General features: G+C 40.9%; 1 protein-coding gene across 1 annotated transcript in view; it reads left to right on the top strand.

Annotated features, from left to right (window-relative positions):
- ppp3ca (protein phosphatase 3, catalytic subunit, alpha isozyme) overlaps nt 1-22,983 on the top strand; it is a 314,158-nt gene that overhangs the window by 255,052 nt on the left and 36,123 nt on the right. The window contains 2 exon segments of the mRNA XM_052015048.1: nt 10,938-11,015; nt 12,986-13,080. Coding sequence (XP_051871008.1) covers nt 10,938-11,015; nt 12,986-13,080 — 173 coding nt within the window.

The raw sequence follows: 22,983 nt of genomic DNA on the forward strand, positions 1-22,983 counted from the left end.
GCCAGTGTTGTATCTGTACTAGAGCCATTTCACTGAAGGTGGGGCTAATTCTAGACAGCCAGGCTATAAATTGTCTCTACACTCTCAGTTCTGATGCAGGCTCACCACCCAAAACATTGACTAACCCCTGTCTCCACAAATGTGGCTTGACTCAGTGGGTTTCTCCAGCAGTTTGGTTTTTGAGCCAGGCTGTTGACTGATTCCTTAGTGTTTGCTGCCTCCACTGCTCTAAGCCATATCTTGATATCACTCGGAATGAATCAAAGTGGCTGAAAGGTAGCTTTTTGTGACCATTGCGATCTCAGGGGAAGGCCGTGATGGATAAACCACATGGTGCTTATGGCTGAACGTGGTTACGCATTGTTCATCCTTGCCTTTAACGCTCATTTGGGGGGACCCCATCGTCATTGAGAATGCGGATGTTGAACTGTCCACTGCCACTCACAACTAGATACGGCAGGCGTTCAAAGCTTTGCTCTGGTGTGTTTGTTGTGGGATCTTTTAGTTCCATAGATTGAATACAGTTTTTGCTATTTTGCACACAAATTGTTCTGCACTGCAAGTTCTTAGGAATATCATCTCATATTAGATATGTCTGGTGTTGCTCCCACACTAGCAGTCTTGTTGCACTTCTCATTGAACTAAGTTTGACCCCTGGCTTGCTTGTAATGATGAAGTGATAGATATGTTGGTCCTCAAGGTTACAGACTGTATATTGCTGCTGCTGTTGTTGTCTCAAGACTGCCAGTTTTGGAGATGCCAGATATGTTCTGAGTCTATTACACTTCACATGATTGTAACGCCACACAGGGAATGTCATTGGTGTGAAGGTGGGACTTTAACAAGACTGTGTGTTGATCACTTCTACCAGTATTATCATGGACATTAACTCTGCCACAGGTAGATGGGAGAGAATAATTTCCTCAAAAAGACACTCATTCCTGGCTCTGTTGTGGGAGGAGATTACCAGGTGGACAGAGAAAACAAAACCATGGACGTGTTCAAAACTTCCTGAAGAAGTATAATATCCCCACTGACTCTTGGAAACCCCTTGCCCATAGTTGCTCAAAATAGAGAAGGAGCATTCGAGATGGTATTGAGAACCGTGCGTCAGAAGCAAACAGAAGCCCCACACTCACCTACCTACCTGTGCACCCCCTCAATCACCTCTGAGGAAGCGTCTGTGTTCTCACATTGGTCTCATCAGCCGCCTCAGAATCCACAAAACTGGAATGGAAGCAAATTGTCCTTGATACAGAGGGACTGCTTAAGAAGATGTTGGTGCCATGTTTATCATTTTACTAATTAGGATACTCTTTATATCTGCAAAAAATAAGTAAATGAGTAAGAGTGAAAATGGACAATAGTAAAACAGCCATTTTTTATACATGTAAGGATGCCAAAAGGAGTAGTGTGACTCTGAGAATTGCAGAGGACCTGAGGAACTTTGGAGTGCATGTCCATAGATCTTGAAGGTAGCAAGAAGATAGATGTGATTAAGATGCCATACAGAATATTTTTCGTTATTGGTTGAGACCTAGAAAATAGAAGCAGTGATTTCACACAGGAAATGTACAAGCATTAGTTAGATCACAACCTTCAAGACTACAAAGTAGGACTACTCTGAAATGTTTTTTTCTTGGCTACCATGGGCTAAATGGGCTCCTTCTGTGGTGTAACGTTCTATGATTCTTTTATCTATTATATACCAAACTTGATTTTCCTTTTAGTTTCCCAGCTGTTCCCTTTTTCTAGTCCAAAATCCACTAAGTGGGAAAACATATCCCATGACAATGGCATGCAAAAGTTTGGGCACCCCTGGTCAAAATTTCTATTACTGTGAATAGCTAAGCGAGTAGAAGATGACCTGATTTCCAAAAGGCATAAAGTTAAAGATGACACATTTCTTTAATATTTTAAGCAAAATTACTTTTTTATTTCCATCTTTTACAGTTTCAAAATAACAATAAAGGAAAAGGCCCTGAAGCAAAGGTTTGGGCACCCTGCATGGTCAGTACTTAGTGACACCCCCTTTGGCAAGTATCACAGCTTGTAAACACTTTCTGTAGCCAGCTAAGAGTCTTTCAATTCTTGTTTAGGGGATCTTCACCCATTCTTCCTTGCAAAAGGCTTCTAGTTCTGTGAGATTCTTGGGCCGTCTTGCATGCACTGCTCTTTTGAGGTCTATCCACAGATTTTCGATGATGTTTAGGTCGGGAGACCGTGAGGGCCATGGCAAAACCTTCAGCTTGTGCCTCTTGAGGTAGTCCATTGTGGATTTTGAGGTGTGTTTGGGATCGTTATCCTGTTGTAGAAGCCATCCTCCTTTCATCTTCAGTTTTTTTGCAGATGGTGTGATGTTTGCTTCCAGAACTTGCTCGTATTTAATTGAATTAATTCTTCCCTCTACAGTGAAATGTTCCCCGTGCCACTAGCTGCAACACAAGCCCAAAGCATGATCAATCCACCCCCGTGCTTAACAGTTGGAGAGGTGCTCTTTTCATGAAATTCTGCACCCTTTTTTCTCCAAACTTTCCTGCATCCTCACCATAAAATTCAGTGTCAGAAGTTTGCAAAGGAACATCTAAACAAGCCTAATGCATTTTGGAAACAAGTTCTATGGACTGATGAAGTTAAAATAAAACTTTTTGGTCGCAATGAGAAAGGGTTTACTTGAAACTGTTCATACCATTGGGTGGTAAGCTACCCAAGTGAAATATGAGTTGTTGTTCGGCCCAATTTGCATTTGGCCTCTTCATAGAAATGAAAGCAGAGTGGTCAGTGTGGGAGTGAAAAGGAGCCTCTGTCCCACGGCTCCCTCTTCCCTACCTGGTTCCATTTGCCCATTACCCTCTCCCCATCTGGTTCCATTTATCAGCAACCTGTTGCTATTCACCACCAGCCTCCCCCAAGATTCCTGCCCCCCCTCCATCCCCCATCCCCACCATCACCACTACAATCCTGTTTATAATCTGGCAATCTTTCCTCTTCCCTCAGTCCTGATGCCGTCTCGACTTGAAACATCGACTTGCACTTTTCACCTCCACAGATGCTGCTGACCCACTGAGTCCCTCTAGCATTCTGCTTTTCGATGCAAGTCAACTAATACATAACAATAGATAACAGAAAGTAAATCGATCTCCATTAAAGGAAAAGTAGGCAGGTTGTGCAACCAAAGTCTGCTGCAGTCCATTTTGTGCCCTCAATGTTGAATTTTTTCCTAATTATTTTACTTCAAGTTTAAAGACAACCTGATTACCAAAGTAATTATCACAAGCTACAATTTCTTATCACAATATAATTTTTTACAATATATACAATAAATTCAGGATTAGCATACTACACATTCGACTTGATAAATGTAACATTTTTTGGGTTACTTTCACAAATTACATCAGACAGAATTATTTCAGTTTCACTATTGTATTAATAAGTTATATTCGGTATATTTTCCCCTTTATATTCATAGAATGGCTTATGACCTCTTCACCAGCAGTCACATTGGGAGTCAAAGCTAAATCCTTCTATGCAGCAAGTTATTTCTGTCCCTCACTGGTGTGCTGGTTTTAGTCTATTTTTGAGACTTGCTGGTTCCTGAATCAAGGATATGCCTTCTTCTATGACATTCCTGATTTATAAGTCATCTTCTCTTTTTTTAATAATTTTGACAACTGCAAAATCTCTTTCACTTGGGGGAGAGAGAGACAGAGAGAGAGAGAGAGAGAGATATGTGTTAAGGCAGTGGTGCACAACTTTTTTTCCAAGGAGGGCAAGATTGACAATCCAAAAATACTTCTGAGGGCTACTCACACATGTGCAGAAGTCCAGGACTTCCTGAGAGGCCCTCACTGCTGTCATTCCTACTGTACTGTAGAAATGAATTCCTCATGGAGTCCAGATCTGGTGTGCTGACATCCTGAACTTTCCCAGCATTTGCACTGTGAAATGTCCCAATCCATTTCAATAGAAAGGAACATCTTCAAAAGAAAGAAGTTCATTTGTTTCATTTTTCACTGAGCACCTTTGCTCTATCCACTGTGCCAGCCGGGATCTCCCGGTGGTCAACTGTTTTAATTCCACTTCCCACTCCCACACTGACATGCCTGCTCATGGCCTCCTCCACAGCCAGATCAAGGCTAAATGCAAATCAGAGGAACAGCATCTCATTCCACCCGGGCAGTCTCCAACCTGACAGCATGAACATGGAATTCTCAAACTTTTGTTAACCACACCCCTCTGTCCTTTTGCTTTTTCTCTCTCCTCCTGATCCAACTGGCTCCCATCACCCTGTCTCTTTCCCCTCCCCCACCCTCTCCATGTGCCCATCACTCACATACTCCACCCACTGGTTCCCCTCCCTTTATTCCACCGTCCTCTCCTATCAGATTCCATCATCTTCAGCCTTTAGTCAATTCCACTTATCACCTCCCAGCTTCTGACACCGTTCCCATTCTCCTCCCTCCCTCGTCTGCCTATCACCCCCTCACCTGGATCCACCTATCACCCCCTCACCTGGATCCACCTATCACCCCCTCACCTGGATCCACCTATCACCTGCCAACTCTTGCTCCACCCCTTCCCTCCACCTTTTTATACTGGCTATCTCCCCTCTTTCCAGTCCAGGTGAAGGGTCTTGACCCAAAATGTTGACTGTCCATTTCCCTCCATGGACGCTGCTTGGCCCACTAAGCTCTTCCAGCGCCTTTGTATGTTGCTCCAGATTGGTAGCATCTGCAGTCTCTTGTATCTTCATTTTTTATATCATGAGGTGAATTTAAATGCAATTGTTAACAGATGTATTTTAAGTGTTTTATTTATTTTAATTCTTCAAACATTTTAAAATACTTCCATTTTTTAAAATTTTTAACAGTATGATTAATTTTTCACAGGTTTCACAGTTGTTGTCTATATTTCTATAGTTATGTCTATATTTCTATATTCATGTCTATATTTCTATATTCAAAGTTTTTTGACAGCCAGTAAGCCTGGGGACCTGATTTAACCAGCTGACAAAACACTTCTGAAGGCAGGCTTACTGTTTACAGCAAGAAAACTTTGCAAAGCAAAAGGTTCTTGCTGATCAGGAACTGTCTTTGGACATGAAATGCTGCTGTGTGTAAGAGCAGTTAGGGAACTGGTGAGCAAAGGCAGCCTACTGAGGTGGGCTGCTCAAGCCATTTCAGTCTGCAGGTCCTACGCTGTGCCCTTTGGATTTAGAGACAAAATTTAGTTTAATTGTCTGGACTTCTTTTATCAAACCAGTACGTGGCATCACTGGCAAGGCTAGCAGTTATTTCGTATCTCTGCTTGCCCTTGATAAGGCACTGATGAGTTGCTACCTTGAACCACCATATTTAGTATGGTGAAGGACTTGCAGTGTGCTATTAGTCAGGGAGTTCTAGGATTTCAACACAGTGGTGAAGAAATGTTGACGTTAGTTTAAGTCAGTGTGCTGTGTGATTTGGAAAGGAAACAATGGCATCTATTCAGCAGGCCAGGCAGCAACCATGGAGAAAAGTGGGCGGTCAACATTTCGGGTCGGGACCCTTCTACAGGACTGAAAATAGGAAAAGGGGAAGCCCAATATATAGAACCATAGAACAATACAGCACAATACAGGCCCTTCGGCCCACCATGTTGTGCCAACCTTCAAACCACTCCTAAGACTAACTAACCCCTTCCTCCCACATATCCGGTGGATAGGGTAGTTAAGAAAGCTTATGGAGTGTTAGCTTTCATAAATCGTGGGATTGGGTTTAAGAGCCGTGAAGTAATGACGCAGCTTTACAAAACTCTGGTTAGACCACACTTAGAGTACTGTGTACAGTTCTGGTCGCCTCATTATAGGAAGGATGTGGAGGCATTGGAGAGGGTGCAGAGGAGATTTGCCAGGATGCTGCCTGGATTAGACACTATGGATTATGAGGAGACACTAAAGGAGCTAGGGCTTTACTCATTGGAGAGAAGGAGGATGAGGGGAGACATGATAGAGGTATACAAAATATTAAGAGGATTAGAAAGAGTGGACAGCCAGCGCCTCTTTTCCAGGGCACCAATGCTCAATACAAGAGGGCATGGCTTTAAGGTAATGGGTGGGAAGTTCAAGGGAGATGTCAGAGGGAGGTTTTTGACCCAGAGAGTGGTTGATGCATGGAATGCGCTGCCTGGGGTGGTGCTGGAGGCTGATACGTTGGTCAAGTTCAAGAGATTGTTAGATAAGCATATGGAGGAATTTAAGATAGAGGGATATGTATATAGGAGGGATCATTTTTGTCCACCTATCACTGCTCTGCTTTTCCCTCCTATATATTGGGCTTCCCCTTTTCCTAGCTTCAGTCCTGAAGAAGGGTCCCAACCTGAAACGTTGACCGCCTGCTTTTCTCCACGGATGCTGCCTAGCCTACTGAGTTCCTCCAGCATCATCGTGTTTTTATCTAGATTCCAGCATCTGCAGTCCTTTGTTTCTCTCAATGGCATCTACTGCCTTTCTCTATGTTGAAGGTAGAGGTCCCAGGTTTGGGAGATTCTATTTTGTTGAGTTGCTCCAGTATATCTTGTAACTGGAACAACTGCAGCTGTGGTGACTGGCAGTGTTAAATTTATTCTGAGCAATTTTTTGTTTCCTTGAATTGAAAATGTAATGTGATAACCAACGGGAACACATTTTCTTGTACTTTTTCATAAACCATATTTTTTGGTCAGGAGGGGTAATGTTTAATTCATATTCAATTGTGGGATGTTAAGGGAAACTTATCAGGTATACATGCTATGGTCTGTATCAGTTTGCTTCAAATTCTTGCTATGAATCATTATTTCTATCTTGTAATGGCTTAGTCTGGAAATGGAACAACCTTACTTTAGTTTCATTTGTGAGTATATTCCAAATGAAGTTATCCAATTTGCATGTGCAAGTTGATGAATCATGAATGAACATCCATTTCCTCAGATTTCTGCTGACTTCAAAATTTCATATGGGGAATGCAAAAGTAAAATTAAAGTGCATGAAACAAGTAAGAGTTTATTTTTTATTGATATATTTGGCTGTATATAGCATTGCATTCCATTTATTGTTGTTCATTTATAGAAGACATGCGTTTATATTTATACTCATGAAATAGTTATCCAGGAATATTGGGTAATGTAAAGCATACCTAAGGTAATGGAAAATACAAAGTAATATGAAGGTAAATGTATTTCAGCCATTTATTAATGTACTTCATTTTTTGACCCCTTGATTTTGATGTGTGCTACAGTCTATTGTTCAAAAGAACTGTGCCCCAGCACTAATATGAGCAACAGTGTGATTCCCACCAGATATTGTCTGAACAGAAGTGTCACAAATAAGCAAAGGAGGCTCTGGTGAATGATGGCACAAGGCAGTGCCTCAAACTGATGTTTTGCAATGCCAACATACTACTTGATCTGCAGCTGAGCTTTTGACTTGCAATGCTCTGAAAACTAATGATCGTTTTAGCATAAAAGAGTGACACGATCCAGGTTTGGAAAACAGGATATAGAAATGGTTTGAATGGAAATAAGAAATACTAAAGGCAAGAAACCATTTAAGAGAATGGTGCACATGTTCCCTAATGGTAACTACATGGTATGAAAGAATAAAAAGGAAGAAATAATGGGAGCATTTCAGAAAGATATGGTGATACTCACAGGAGTTTTTAATCTACATATAGGCTGGAAAATGTAGATAGGCAAAGGTAGATTAGCAGTTCAGGGTGTTTCTGGGATGGTTTCTTGTAGAACAACATGTTCTGGAGGCAACTAGAGAGCTGGCTGTACTAAACCTTGTATGGTACAACATGATAGGATTAATTAATGACCTCCCCTAGGTAGCAGCATTCATAATATGATTGAATTTTACGTTTGGTTTGAGGGAGAGAACAATAGGTCCAAAACCAGTACTGTGAATAAGAGTAAATATAAGAGTACCAAAGCAGAGTAGCTACAGTAAATTAAGGAATCAGTCAACTGAAATGAGTGGTGATTTTTCAGAATGCACAAAATAATTACAGTCCAAGTGAGAAAGAAACATTCTAACAGGAGGTTCCACCATTCAGGGTGAACTAAAAAGTTAAGGATAGTTTCAAACATAAAGAAAAATCATATAATTATGCAAATACAGGTGTTAAGTCACAAAATTGGACTGAAGCAAAGAATGACTAAAAGATGAAAAATGGATGCAGTATTAGAGTACAAGATGGTAGCCAGCAATATAAAAACAGATAGTAAGAGTTTCAATAGATAGTAAAGAAGGAAAAGCATTAACAAACTGGGTAGAGGTCCTGTAGAAAGTGATTCCGGGAAATGAATGATGGAAAACAAGGAGATGGCAGATGAAGTAAATGGGTATTTTGGATCAGCCTAAAACATAGAGGATCTACATAATATTCCAGCAATGGCTGTAAATTGGGAATGTTTTTAAGGCAGAGATAAATAGATGCTTGATAAGTAAGGGGTGAAGAGTTCCCATGGGTAAATGAGAATGCAGAACTAAGTTTCAGTCAGATCGTCCATGATCCGATTAAGCAGTGAAGCAGGGTTGAGGGGCCTGCTCCTAATATGTGTTTTCATACGTCATGTCACTGACACCACCTCCATGACATTGTCCTGTCTGTCGCTTCAATACTCATCAAGTGCTTTGTCACCTACAGACTCTACTCACTCGTCTTCCAGCCGTCCGTAATATCTACCCTGCATAAATAGAGCTCATCCAAAACGGGCAGGCATGGTAGTGTGCCGGGCAGGCACGGTAGTGTAGTGGTTAGCGTAATGCTTTACAGCGCCAGCGACCCAGGTTCGATTCCGGCTGCTGTCTGTAAGGAGTTTGTACGTTCTCCCCGTGTCTGCGTGGGTTTCCTCCGGGTGCTCCAGTTTCCTCCCACATTCCAAAGACGTACGGGTTATGAAGTTGTGGGCATGCTATGTTGGCGCCAGAAGCGTGGCAACACTTGCGGGCTGTCCCCAGAATATTATGCAAAAGATGTATTTCACTGTGTGTTTCGATGTACATGGGACTAATAAAGATCTTATCTCTGCTACCCGAATCCGGGCCCACACCAAGTCCCACTCACCCCTGTACTCATTGAACTACATGGGTTCCCAGACAACAATTGCCTGATATTTAAAATTTTCATCCTGTTTTGAAATCCTTTTGCAAACTCACCTCTTCCTGACTCTGTAATCCTTTAACCCCTGGCAACTTTGTGTTCCTCCAACTCCAGCATCATATTTCATCTCCCAGTGTCTGCGACCTATCATTGGTATTGCAGTTTCCCTAAACCTCTCCCCTCTGGCCCTCTTCTTTTAAAACTCTCCTTGAAATCTCTTCTTTGATTAAATTTATAACCACCCTCCTAATATTGCCTTTTTTAGCTGATTACACATCTGTGGATCTTTTGCAAGTTGTCGTTGGTTGCTGGGATGCTCCATCACTAGTGTTCAGACTCATGCTCACACCTTAGTTTTCCTGTTCTGTTAATTTTGTCTTTTGAGTTCCTCATCTTCATTGAGGCTTCTAATGGATTGAAATACCTCTTGGCTGCTTCCAAAGGTTTTTAAAATTATTGTTTTCTTATTTTGAACTTCCCATTTGATTGCCCCTATCCCTTTAAATTTTGCCTGCATCATTTTATACCTAGACCTGATGCTAAGTGAATAATCCTGTAAGATATCGACAAATCTAGGCTTCAGTGCCAATCAGGTGTGAAGACTTACCTTAACCTAGTGCCAAGATAAATTACATTGGGCATTTATTTGTTCTGTGGGCACAAGATTTATTATGTGAATTGTACCCTACTGTTTCCAGTTGCCTTTTCCCAGATTTCACAAGATCACAAGATCACAAGATAAGGGAGCAGAAGCAGGCCATTCGGCCCATCGAGTCTGCTCCAAGGAAAAGGGAAAAAGAAATGGGGTGGGAAAAAAAGAAGAAAAAAAAAACTATTCTAATCCCATTTTCCAGCCTTATCCCCATATCCCTTGATACCCTGACTATTTAGATATCTGTCTATCTCCTCCTTGAATACCCCCACTGATCTGGCCTCCACTGCTGTGCGTGGCAAGGAGTTCCACAATTTCACCACCCTCTGGGTAAAGAAACTTCTCCTCATCTCTGTCTTGAAACTGTACCCTCTAATTCTAAGATTGTGCCCTCTGGTCCTGGACACGCCCACCAAGGGAAACAGCCTAGCCACATCTACTCTATCCTTACCTGTCAACATTTTAAATGTCGCTACGAGGTCCCCTCTCATCCTTCTCTACTCCAGCGAGTACAGTCCAAGAGCCGACAAACGCTCATCATACTTAAGCCCTTTCATTCCTGGAATCATTCTCGTAAATCTCCTCTGAACCCTCTCCAACGTCAGCACATCCTTCCTAAGATGCGGGGCCCAAAACTGCGCACAGTATCCAAATGAGGCCTCACTAGCGCCGCGTAGAGCCTCATCAACACGTCCTTACTTTTATACACTATACCTCTCGAGATGAATGCCAACATAGCATTCGCTTTCTTAACCACCGATCCAACCTGGTGGTTAACTTTTAAGGTATCTTGTACGAGTACCCCCAAGTCCCTTTGTAGTACCGCACTATCAATCTTCTCTCCTTCTAGATAATAATCTACCCGCTTATTTCTACTTCCAAAGTGTACAACTGCACATTTCTCAACATTGAATCTCATCTGCCATTTCCTTGCCCATTCTCCTAAACTGTCTAGGTCCCTCTGCATTCTTTCTATTTCCTCTATGCTCCCTACTCCTCCACTTATCTTGGTGTCATCCGCAAACTTAGCCACACAACCATTTATTCCATCATCCAAATCATTGATGTACAAGGTAAAAAGGAGAGGCCCCAACACCGACCCACTTCTAGTTTTTCAGTTATGGTCATTTACAGTGATATTGTTGCATGTGTTCTTTTCACAGTTATCCTGCTGTTTGTGAGTTCCTGCAGAACAATAATTTATTATCAGTTATTCGAGCCCATGAAGCACAAGATGCAGGGTAAGTTTATAAACAATTCCATATGCAGTGTATGTCAAAAAAATTTGAATTTTCTTGTGATAGTTTTAAAAATTTAGGACCAAGTTACTTGATCTTTGCTTTTGGACAATGGGTATTTATCCAGGTGCAAACGCCCAGTAGTTATCCTGTATTTTGTATGATTTTCTTTGAATAAATTCCAGTTATAGACGGGATAGGCTGGGGCTGTTTCCTCTGGAGTGAGGAGGCTGAGGGATGACCTAATAGAGGTATGTAAGATCTTGAGGAGAATAGATAAGGTGAATGGTCACAGTTTTCTTCTCAGGGTAAGGGAATCTAAAACTAGAGGACATAGGTTTTAAAGGGGACCTGAGGGGCAAGTTTGTCACACAAAGGACATATGGAACAAGAGGACATATGGAACAAGGTGCCAGAGGAAGTGGTAGAGGCGGGCACAATTACAATGTTTAAAAGACATTTACAGGTATATGGATAGGAAAGGTTTAAAGAAATATGGGCCAAGTGCAGGCAAATGGGACTAGCTCAGGTAGGCAATTTGGTTGGCATGAACGAGTTGTGTCAAAGGGCCTGTTTTTGTGCTGTATTACTATGACTCTATGGCTCCAGTTATCACATTAATCCACTGTATGAAACATGTATAAGTTGAATGTGTACCTATGTTGAACAAGATTCTTACATATTACTTTGATTGAAACAAAAAAAATGAAGTTGAAAGTCCTATTGAAACTAATTTCTTTTGTAGTCCATATGCTTCATATTGACACAAAATTCAAAAGCTAGATTAATGAGGCTTTATTTTAATGAGGTTTAGTTAAAAGTTACATTTTGTTAAAGTTGATGGCTAGAAATTTGGACTATCTACTTTAGTTCCATGTGTATGAAAATCACTTACTTTTGGAGTAGAAAGCTTTTGTGGCCATTTGTGGTCGGATCATGCTGCCAGCTCTGTTAGGATTACCATGTCCATTGCCGATGGGGTGATCTCATTACTCAAGCAATACTTTACCAATGAAATTATGTTAAATGACTCAGTCAAATGCCTGTTGTTAGGCACACCCAGAACAAAAATATTTTCATGACTGAAGTGCTTTTTAAGGAACCTCCAGGAGCAGAATCCAGCCCAGCACTGGGAACCCAATGCAGGCACTTCCAGCCCATGGCCTTCCTGATTGCCCTTCACCACCAAATAATCCCAGGCTCTGATCTCAGGACCCACACTCAAATCCCTGGCCAACTAACCCCCCTCCTCCCCATATTCCAATCTTCATTCACTGTGCACCATCCCCTCCCCCCACCACCTCATCTTGTTCCTGGCCTTGACGAAGGTTCTAACCACCAGCCCTCTCTCGTCCCCCAGCTCAAATCCAAAAACTTCAGTCCTAGACTTGCACAAAGGAAATCAGTAGCAACCTCTTTCCACCTCCACCAAGCTAACAATACTGTAAAGGCTGCTTTAAAAACCAATGAGGCCACAAAGGTTAACTCATTAAATCTCTACTCTGAGGCCAGGCAGAGCAAAATGGCCTTCTGAGTATAACAGGAACATCCTTACCCTCTGCCAGCCCAGACAGTCCTCCATTCTGTACCAACCTTATCGCTCAAAGACCCTCTCAAAATCTGTTCCCCACTGCTTCTCTACAAGTAGTGGTCAGTCTTGGGCCACAGGGGCTTCTGAAATTGCAGTGTTGGGCCCAGGACCGGAATGGTCATTGGTGAGCCGCAGGGTGACCCTTTTGCGTACTCTTGATGACACAGATCAATTCCCAAACAGGTCTGTTTCTAAATAACTATATCATTTAAAGCTCTGCTTTTTGTCTGCTATTCATCTTTATTATATCTTATCATCACTTTTGATAGTTCATTTCTTTTTGCCTAAAGCACATTTATCATTGGATATATAGCAAGTACGAGAAAGCGTAAAGGATTAAGTGCAAGCAATAATGTGCATTATTCATGAATTTATCTTTCAGCTATCGCATGTACAGGAAGAGCCAAACTACGGGTTTCCCATCGCTTATCACAATCTTTTCTGCGCCAAATTACCTTGATGTTTACAATAACAAAGGTATGGAGTTCAGCTGTATACTAAACTAATACAGGATATGGGAGGTTGGAAACAAATGTAAACATATACAAACTTGTGACAGGTGCATGTATTTTCTTCCTGCTATTTGCCATGCTCTTCAGGAATAATTATCATTATTTCAGGCTCAATGGCCTTGTTTTTAAACAGATCTGTGAACAAGAAAGGGTGGGTGGAATTTTAATAGGGAATGGGTGTCATGTGGGCAGGAGAGTGATGTGTGAAACAATGATAGCATCAGTGTGAGACCCTGGCTAATTTAACTGTCGGGTCTCATTCACATCCCCCCATTAGCTGTTCACGTACAATCATATGGCCCAGAACTGTCTGCCACTTAAAGGCAAGTGCTGGGGAAAGGATTTTTGACAGCATCATGCAAGTGGTGAAATTGGCGCAGGATAAACAGAGACTGAGATATTCCAGGGGACCACTCTTACTTCACCTGATGTCAGAGCAAACAGTTTAAGGCTCAACTTCTGTGGCTTCATCAGTTTTTAAAGTAGCCTTTACTATGCAGGCTGAATATAGAGCAAGATCATCTTGCATCTTCTCATAAAAACTTCATGTACTGCAGGCGTCATTTACTTCATAAAGTAGTTTAATATACAAACTGTTAATATTTTCACATACTTTTTAGTAATAAATCAAAAATCTCACATCTATGCATACTTCCTGCAACCTTTATGTCACAATTTTATGTTGTTCATTTCTGTAATGCTGTTCCCATTGTACTCTTTTTATGTTTGGACTACTAATCTATTACAATGAATGTAAACAGATTCATCCTAGATATGCTGTTACGAACCAGCAACAAAAGAAACACACCGAGTCATGTATAAGTGTTAAGAACTATTTTATTAATAGCTACTTATGATAATAAGAAAAATAAAAGTAAAAATGTTAGAACGTTAGAAGTAATAATGTTAGAATCTTAAACATTAACCCCAAAACTAAACTCGTAGTGTGTGTGTGTGGCAAATTCCCAAACTCCAAGTCCAGGAATAATTCTCAAAGTTCAGTTCAGCAAGCCATAAGGTGAAACATGAGCAAAGGCTTTTTCAAAACCACCGTTGACAGAAGACAAAATGTAGATGTAGAGAGAAAATAGAAAGTAATTACGAAATCCAAATGTTCCGCTTTGGAACCCAAACAACACCTCAGTGTCTACTCAGCAGTGACCACTCCACCGCATCTTCCTCACCCCGAAAGGCTCTCGAATTATGGCCGTCCACACAAATACCTGTTTCCTTCTACAGGTCAACAAGTGAACTCCACTGCTCTGTTCCGAAGTATCTGCCACCCCAAAAGGCATCCAACTCATGGCCGTCCACACAAATACCTGTTTCCCTCTACAGGTTAACGACAAAGTGGACTCCACTGGATTACTCCAAAAATCCATATGTGGATTGTAGTGACAGGCACAGTTACTGTTTTTCATCCATCAGTGGAGAAACTAGCAGGCTGGTGTCTCTCTCTCTTCTCTCTCTCTCTCTCTCCCTCCTCTGATTCCGATTGACTGCTTCAAAAACGTCATTACGTCCTTTATCTTCTGTTGTCATAACCACGCCAACACAGACACACACACACACACACACACACACACACACACACACACACACGCCACTATGCTCTATCTTAAAGGGACATTCACCAATATTAACCTAGTCCGTAACAACGCCTCCATTCAAGGTGCCGTTAGGACAATGCATGTGGCTGTCATTAGATGATTTTTCTCATGTGACTTATTTCTGGATCCATCATCCAAGCTCCAAATCCCAAATTCATTCATTTGCAACTAAGAGGATGCTCACTCAATGGCCTAAAAATTCCAGGGCAGAGACAAAAATCAAGACAATGCAGTGTTAATAAATTTTGTGCACATTTCTCTGTAAGTTAAAGCCAGTCTTTAATAAAAATGCCCTTTCTGGGATGGGAAGTAATGAAATACCCTAAATTCATTATTAGCAAGATTTTCAAACACACTGGTCTGAATCATGATAAGAGCTATTCTTTCACCAAAAGAATACCTTTCAATAATACCAAAGGCTCAAGCTGAATGTTACTTAAAGGGTTAGATACATCTCTCCTATATTCATAGGTGCTGTAAAACAAACTGCAAGTAGACTGTCCCAGACTTGGGCCCCAGGCAACATACCAGCAGGTGGTTTCAGCAGGTTCTCCCTCAAAACTAAGAGGCAGAAGTTCCAGAAGAAATCCTGCGAGGAGAATTGGTTCTATGTTCATCAGATCAGAAATGTGTAGAAAGACTTGAAGAAAAACATCTAATGAAAGAAGTGGCATTTACAGCAGGAGATTACAAGGGCAGTATCTGTTAGATTATATGGGTTATCTATGAATTCCCACAGTTTGGGAACCTTGCAGATGTGAATCATAAGTTCCCACCTTGCTGTAAGTGCTATTCTTGACTTCTGTAATGTAACAGTGAGCAGTGAAATGTTATATATGGCCTATCACAACAGAGGTAGCCTGCAAGGTAAGCTGCTGAGGATAAAGGTAACCCTGACTTAAACTTTGCTAGATATATCTGAATTATCAAACAAACACAACTGCCTGGACTGCTCTCAATGTCAACTTTATTCTCAGAAACTTAACTTCAATATTACATTACAGATGTCAAGAATAGTTCTAGTGGCAAAGTGAGGAATGTTCCATTTATAATAAGTGTGACTTCTGTTTTCACACCTGAATTCATAGACTACAGTCATATGTCCCTGGCAACTTTCTGCCACAAGTGCTTGTTGTACAAGGAAGTTGCCTCATCATGTGGGCACTTTTCTTCCAGCCTCTGGAAGTTTCCATGCCCCCCTGGGATGACTCAGTCACTCAGCTCCAATCATTGTTGCCTACACTCATTCCTTGCCAACAATCCCCAGCTGAAAGATTGCTATTCACGTTGTGGTTCCGTAAGGGTTATTCCTGTTACTTTGGGGATCGGTTTATAAATGTAGAAAACTCGACCCTTAATGACCACTATTCCTCAAGCAGAGCAGCATTATAAAAAGAAGCTTACTCATGCTATTTTGATATTGGTGCAAATGAATTTTACAATTTTGTTTAGAAATCAGTAAAATTATTTAATTGCTGGAAAATGGAGCTGATGCATTTCTCTGCCACAGTGAGAAATTAGGAGATAGGGAGGATTTAAAGGTACCGCTTAATTTTCAGTTCTTTACACTACTTTTTCCCTTGATCTTTTTCAACAAATATTTGAGAATTGCCAAGTTAAGAAAGATGGATAAGGTATATTGCCTGCTGATAGGTATCTAAATAAATGCTTATGTCTTAAAATAAATCAATTTATGAAATATTCCAAATTTAGAAATGTTTGCTGGCTAAATAATTCCATTGTATTCTGTATTCTTAAATATACAACGAAGTTCAGCCTTGACAATGTAACACAGGAATTGGATAACTAATCAATGAGTCAATTACCCTTGTTAGCTGAGAACTTAGTGAATAAGTGAGTGTATTTACTTACTGAAATATTTTCTGTTTAATAATCTGCTGCCCAGTTTCCATCATAATTAATAAAAAAAACAAATTAAATTACGTTCTGACTGCATGACATTAGTATGAAAATAAATAATTGGCAATAACATCTGATTTCTCAGCTCACTACAACCTGGATAACAATTAAATAAATAAATAGATTTGCTGAAGTTGTGAAGTGCACCATCGAGACTTCCAGTTGGAAATCATGTGCCAATTGCGTAGCTTCCTTCATATTTTGTAAGAAATGTAATCTGTAACCGTGATATGATGTGAAGTGCCGGTTCTATGAACTGCAGGAAAATAAATAATTGAGTGAGGTACACCAATACATTGCATGAACATTATATAAATAGTTGGAGGTCTGGATGCTACAAGTTAATGGATCAACTCTTGTGAGATTTAGTTCAAAGGTTTTCATTTAAAATGTGTGTACATATGAAGAAACTATATTCCCACCATGTGAAGCAAACATGGTAATAAATGATACAGTGAGAGCACTCAATGCCAAGTGACCTATTTTAATCCTGCCTAGCGTTCAATGCCATCATAGATCAATATGACCTAAATAAAAAGACTTAATTTCTTGCTATAAAAAATTGTTATACCCATGTGAAATGCTAGCTTGTTGCAATGATAAAATGATACCATATCCCCCCCACTCATGCTGGACCTGGGGACCAGGGGTTCTGCCATCAACATTTATTTTAAGCAAATAAAGCCCTGAACTCCCTAACCTTGGCAAGAGTACTCAGCTGCAAACATCTATAATTCCACTATATATTAATTTAACATTGTAAATGTGCATGTAACTGAGCTTTTGTTATATTAACAATATGTGGTGTGTATGGTCTTATCTCTAGCATGTGTCCTTTTAGTTGATAATGCAGTGATAAGAAATTATACAGTATCTGCCTGCTGGTTTTTTTTATTTCTTAGCATTTGGATGATTATTTCTTTCTATCATCTAAGATGGACATTGCAGTAGGCACATATTTAACATGGGATAACCCCTGCATGTATCAAACAGGGCTGAGTTAGCATGTAGCTCCATAGATCTCTCCCAAGCCATGGCCACTGCTGGTCAGATGTAGTAGTCGCAACAAAATGAATGCAACCATCTCCCAGGATCACCTATAACTCACTAATAATCTTACTGAATCCAGAAGAGACAGCTAGGCACCATAGGCAACTTGGCTTTTGGTTGAGTATCTGGGGGAGAAGTTCCAACTGCCCTGGAGCATTTTCAATGGTGTGGCTCCGGTAGAGATCTTCACGGAGTCATTGATAATATACAGCAGTGTTCTGAAACCATCAAACAATTAATTTCCATCGTATGGGCAAGCATCTTCAGAGGACTTTTATGGGAGGCCATTCTGCAGCACATGAAGCATTGTAAATATCTAAAACACAGGTTCATCATCTGAGGTGAAATGCAAAATTATCATCATATTCATCTGCCACCAATTATTGATCTTATCGATGTCTCATGTTCTGTGTTTCACACCGTGTACTTCCCTTTGCCCCATGGAGGGATTTCTATGCAGTGGTATATGAGGAGAGTGTCTGTGCCATGACATGTTGTGCATTGCTTTATTGAGGAAGGACTTGCCATAATCTGGAATATCTAGCACAAAAGAAGAGGAGTAAAATTTGTTAGAAGATTTGTTCCAATTGCTTCTGTATCACTTCTGGCAGAAGAATTGACATGGTAAATGGACTTCGGTATAGTGTACTGGTGGTTAATGAATATGAAAATAAAGATAAAATTAACAAACATAATCAGCAAAAATGGGCAATAAAACCTGTACTAGTGTCCTCCCACATCTCCTTCTTTGGCAGTTTTTAATAATATTCTTTGTGAGCTCAGTTAGAGTTCATAGTTTGAAGCATTACTACATGAAATTGATTTCTCATTTAGTTTGAGAAAAGTATGTAAGAAATTGCAGTTATCAAAATGGGATGGTATTGGAGGCCCAATTATCTGTGGCCCTCTTGTACATCAGCACTAATCAGGAAGAAGTCCCAGGCCCTGATCAGACCTGAAAACACCAGGATTTGGAGGACTGGGTCATTTCAGTAATCCCGTAACTGACCCAGCATTAGCCTATCACCTATTAAGCTCTAGAACCTTGAACCAAGGGAAAAAATTCTACTCCTGCTGCACCATACTGGGAGACAATCAGTAGGCTTCAAGCATAAATCTCTGACTTGATATTCCCCCCAAAAATTTAGACCATCTTTTAAACCAACACCTTTGCTGTGTATTATCAATGATTGGTGGGTGTAATAGAGGGAATTTATAGTTCTCACATAAATTTTAACTCAACATACCCTGTAATAGTGGGACAGGAAGGTAGTTAACTTAGTGATTTTTTTTTCATTCCATTCATTTTGGATGTCTGCCGACTGTCATTATAACTTTGGAGCTGATTGTGTCTACTGCAAGGCTACTTATTGCCTCCCAGGCATACAGCAGCAGTAGTAACTATTCTATGCAAAAGTAGAAGGATGGCACATAAATAAATGTAAATCAGATTTCAAGGATGTCATCAGGATACCAATATAATTTTAACTGAGTGGGCCCTGTCCTCTGTCACCCTGTAAACCTACTGAGTAAGACCAAGTAACACAGACCTCACGCTTTAGTGAGGCACTCAGCTGTAGATCTTCAGGACCTTAGGATCTATGTGCTCTTGTGAGTACCTCTTCCCTAATGCAGCTCTAAAGCTACAGATTGTTTCTTTCTGATTAGTATTTCTCCTTGCATAACCTCAGCTTATCACCGTCTGCTTATCAAGGTGTTGCTTTTTCATCATTCCTGTGAGTAGATGACAATCACAAGAAGAGCAGTGGAGGCATCAACCGTAGGTCAAGCAAGAGGTGGGCCTGTATGTCAAGAGTTGGTTGATTGGTCATTTCTAAGCAACATTGGCCATTCCAATATTTAGACTGCCTTTTGGGTCGTACTTTAGAATGGATGTCAAGGTCATCATCTTTTTTCCAGATGGGGACGTCTTCCAGTTTACACTGCATCAAGTAGGTCACTAATGCCCACTTTGCCAGAACAAATCAGTTCTTTCCCTTCCTGTTTATCACCAATTGCAATAATGGAGAATGCCTAAATCTAGAGCAGTCTCTGGGGTTCCCTTTGGTGCAAAGTGTAACAGCCAACAATTATGTAACTGTCAGGGCCAGCAGCTCTTATCGGTAGAAAGATGTTACTTCTTGTCAATGTGCAACTGGTTTGTGATCACCACTGTAGTACGAATTGTTCCCAGCTTAGCTTGCAACCACAGCGATGCCTTTGTTCTATGACACACATTTATTTCCTCACTTTCCTGTGAACATCAGAGAACTGCTACTAGGGTTATTTGCAAATGGCTTCTGCTATCCCTCTGCCACCTCAGAGTGCTTGAATAATGAGGTATAATTAGCCATGCAACCACAAGGAGCATTATACAACATAACACCAGCATATTGAAGCGGGTGTTCGATTAATATGATGGCTGCATATAATATGATCCTGACAAAGTGGGACACATTGTTGTGTTTGGCTGCATTCTTCACAACTTGCACAGCAAACTGAACTTGGAGGCATGTAGGCCATGAAGAGCCGTCACCAGCCAGATAAGAATTGGATGTGGATGAGGAAGAATCACAAGAAGCAAGGATGGACATGGCAGTTAGAGAGGCCAGGGTGAAATTGATTGAATGTACTTGATTGAACTCCTCAAGGTCTTTTCCTAAAACGTCACCAAAATCCCCTCAGCATTTTCTACTATTGTTATCCCTTCAATGATCCTTTATATTCTCTTAAAGAAAATTGTAACGTTGCTAACAAACTTTTGACCATCTGGGCAAATAAGTTGTGATGAAAAGAAGTTATGAGCAAAAGTTCTGGATGTGGTAATTTATTGTGTTAATTTTAATTCTGTGTGTAACATTGCACCAAATTACGCACCTTCCAGAGAGCTGTCCTTAGCACTATACCTTCTGCTGTTACATGTCACCTTGTGCGTCAGTACGTGGGTTTAATGCAGCATCCAATTATGGCTCCTCAGAAGGATTCTCCCCTCTTCTGTGAGTCCTTTTACTTTAAGAACTTTTCAGAGGCCTTGCATCCAAATCCATTCTCTGCTCCCTTGCTTGGATGTCCGTAACGGACTGCCTCCGCCTGATACGAAGTCAATTGCATAGTTGCATTCCTGACCTCCCCCACACACCCCTCCCCCCCCACCACACACACACACACACACACACATGCACGCACGTGTGCGCGCACACACACAAACACACACACACACACACTCATGCACGCACACACACACACACACACACACCAAGTGACCTGGATTGAATTGTTGAAGTCCCAATCACCTTTGACTTAAAGTACAATCTTTTCTACCCCATCCACACCCAGGCCTCTCTGAGCTGCCTTGCATACGATCTGTGACCCACTGGTTTTCCATTGCTAGATCTACATTCTTTCTATATGCAAAGCCTAATCAATTGCGGATGACACCTTGTGTCTCCACACAACAGAATATTGCTGCAGGGTATTCTCACACAAAATATGTCCCATTAGTTCAATGCCTCTTGAGGCACAACAATTTTTTGACCTTGGTGATAATTTGTTTCAGAAATAGTTACTTATGGATGTAGATATTAAAGGATGGATAGTAACTGTGTGAGTAGAATTGAACTTGTCAGCTTGTCTGAAGAAAAGAACATTGCAAACCTAAAAGGCAGAACAGAATGATTCTGTACTGCAGCTCAATGTTGGTTTCCTACTGCGGAGCTATATTTGAAGGCAGTGAGACAAGCTACACTAAATGTTGCAGAACTCTGTTGAACCAGTATTACACCAGCCAACGCCTCTTCTAGGATAGCTGGAGTGTAAATCCAAAATATCTTTGTTAATACGGAAATTCGTAATTTAATTACATTCGGTTTTGTTTTATCAACAGCTGCAACACCTGAAAATCCGAGGCATAGCTTTACATTTGATTTTCTTCCAGAGAAGACAGAGTCTGCATTTTAATCAGCCAATGTTGCTGCCTTTTTCAAAGACTATGTGCTTATGACAATGTGGGTGGCTTCTCATTATTTATAAACCCACAGTGATGTAACTTTGTCTGCTCTACAGTTGGCAGTCATTCCACATAGCCTGCTTCTTACAATGTAACAAGGAAATGATTATAGTGATGAATTGCACCATTGGGGTTGGAAAGGTTTATCTCAATACTCTGCATGTATCTAATGTTGAATAACAAGCTAGACTGATCTAGGACTTCAGTGATGTAATTGCATTTTGTTACCAAGAACATAAGAAATAGGAGCAGGGGTAAGTCATCTGGCCCATCGAGCCTGCTCCGCCATTCAATAAGATCATGGCAGATCTGGCCGTGGATTCAGACACGGTAGTGTAGCAGTTAGCATGACGCTATTACAGCGCCAGCGACCCAGGTTCAATTCCGGCCACTGACTGTAAGGAGTTTGTACGTTCTCCCCGTGTCTGCATGGGTTTCCTCCGGATGCACCAGTTTCCTCCCACATTCCAAAGACATACAGGTTGGGAAGTTGTGGGCACGCTATGTTGGTGCCGGAAGCCTGGCGACACTTGCGGGCTGCCCCCAGAACATTATGCAAAAGATGCATTTCACTGTGTGTTTTGATGTACATGTGACTAATAAAGATGTCTTATCTTACACATACCTGCCTTTTCCCCATAACCCTTAATTCCCCTACTATGCAAAAACTGTATGATTAGGCTTACAGTTTAATACTTAGCTTTTCATATTATTAATATACCTGTTTTCCAAAGGAAATGAGATTGCATGTCAGTAGCATTTCTCTGCATTATTTAATTTGCTTTTGTCAAATATCAGTCCTTACTTGGAAGTGGGAATCATATATCATGAAACTTGATGGAAGACTGATTTACTGTTAATGAAATGCAATTGTGTCCTTAATTGCCATTCAATTACCTCAGTGTGGATTTGATTGCCTGAAATTGGATTAGATGGTACCTTCTTTTTAGGCAATCCCTCAGGATTGAGGATAACTTGTTTCCACTCCATTTTAGTGGCTTCTGAGGTGGTTAATGAAACCACAGATTCTTCCACAGATGGGACACCAGGTTACTGATGGATAGGTGGATGGATAGTTTGTGAGGTGTGCTCCTTCTGTTGCTTATGAAGAGCATCTCTGTCTCCTGATGCATGGCCTTAAGGTTCTCAATACAATCCCAAATGTTTATTCTCCACTTTGAGCGGCCATGGGCCAGAGGTTGCACTTCTTCAAGGAAGTTTAGCACATCCTTGAATCTTCTTCTTGTTTGCTTGGTAATTTCCTCCTGTGACAGCGCTTGGA

The sequence above is a fragment of the Pristis pectinata genome, chromosome 4 (assembly GCF_009764475.1).
Source record: "Pristis pectinata isolate sPriPec2 chromosome 4, sPriPec2.1.pri, whole genome shotgun sequence".
NCBI classification, from domain to species: Eukaryota; Metazoa; Chordata; class Chondrichthyes; order Rhinopristiformes; family Pristidae; genus Pristis; species Pristis pectinata.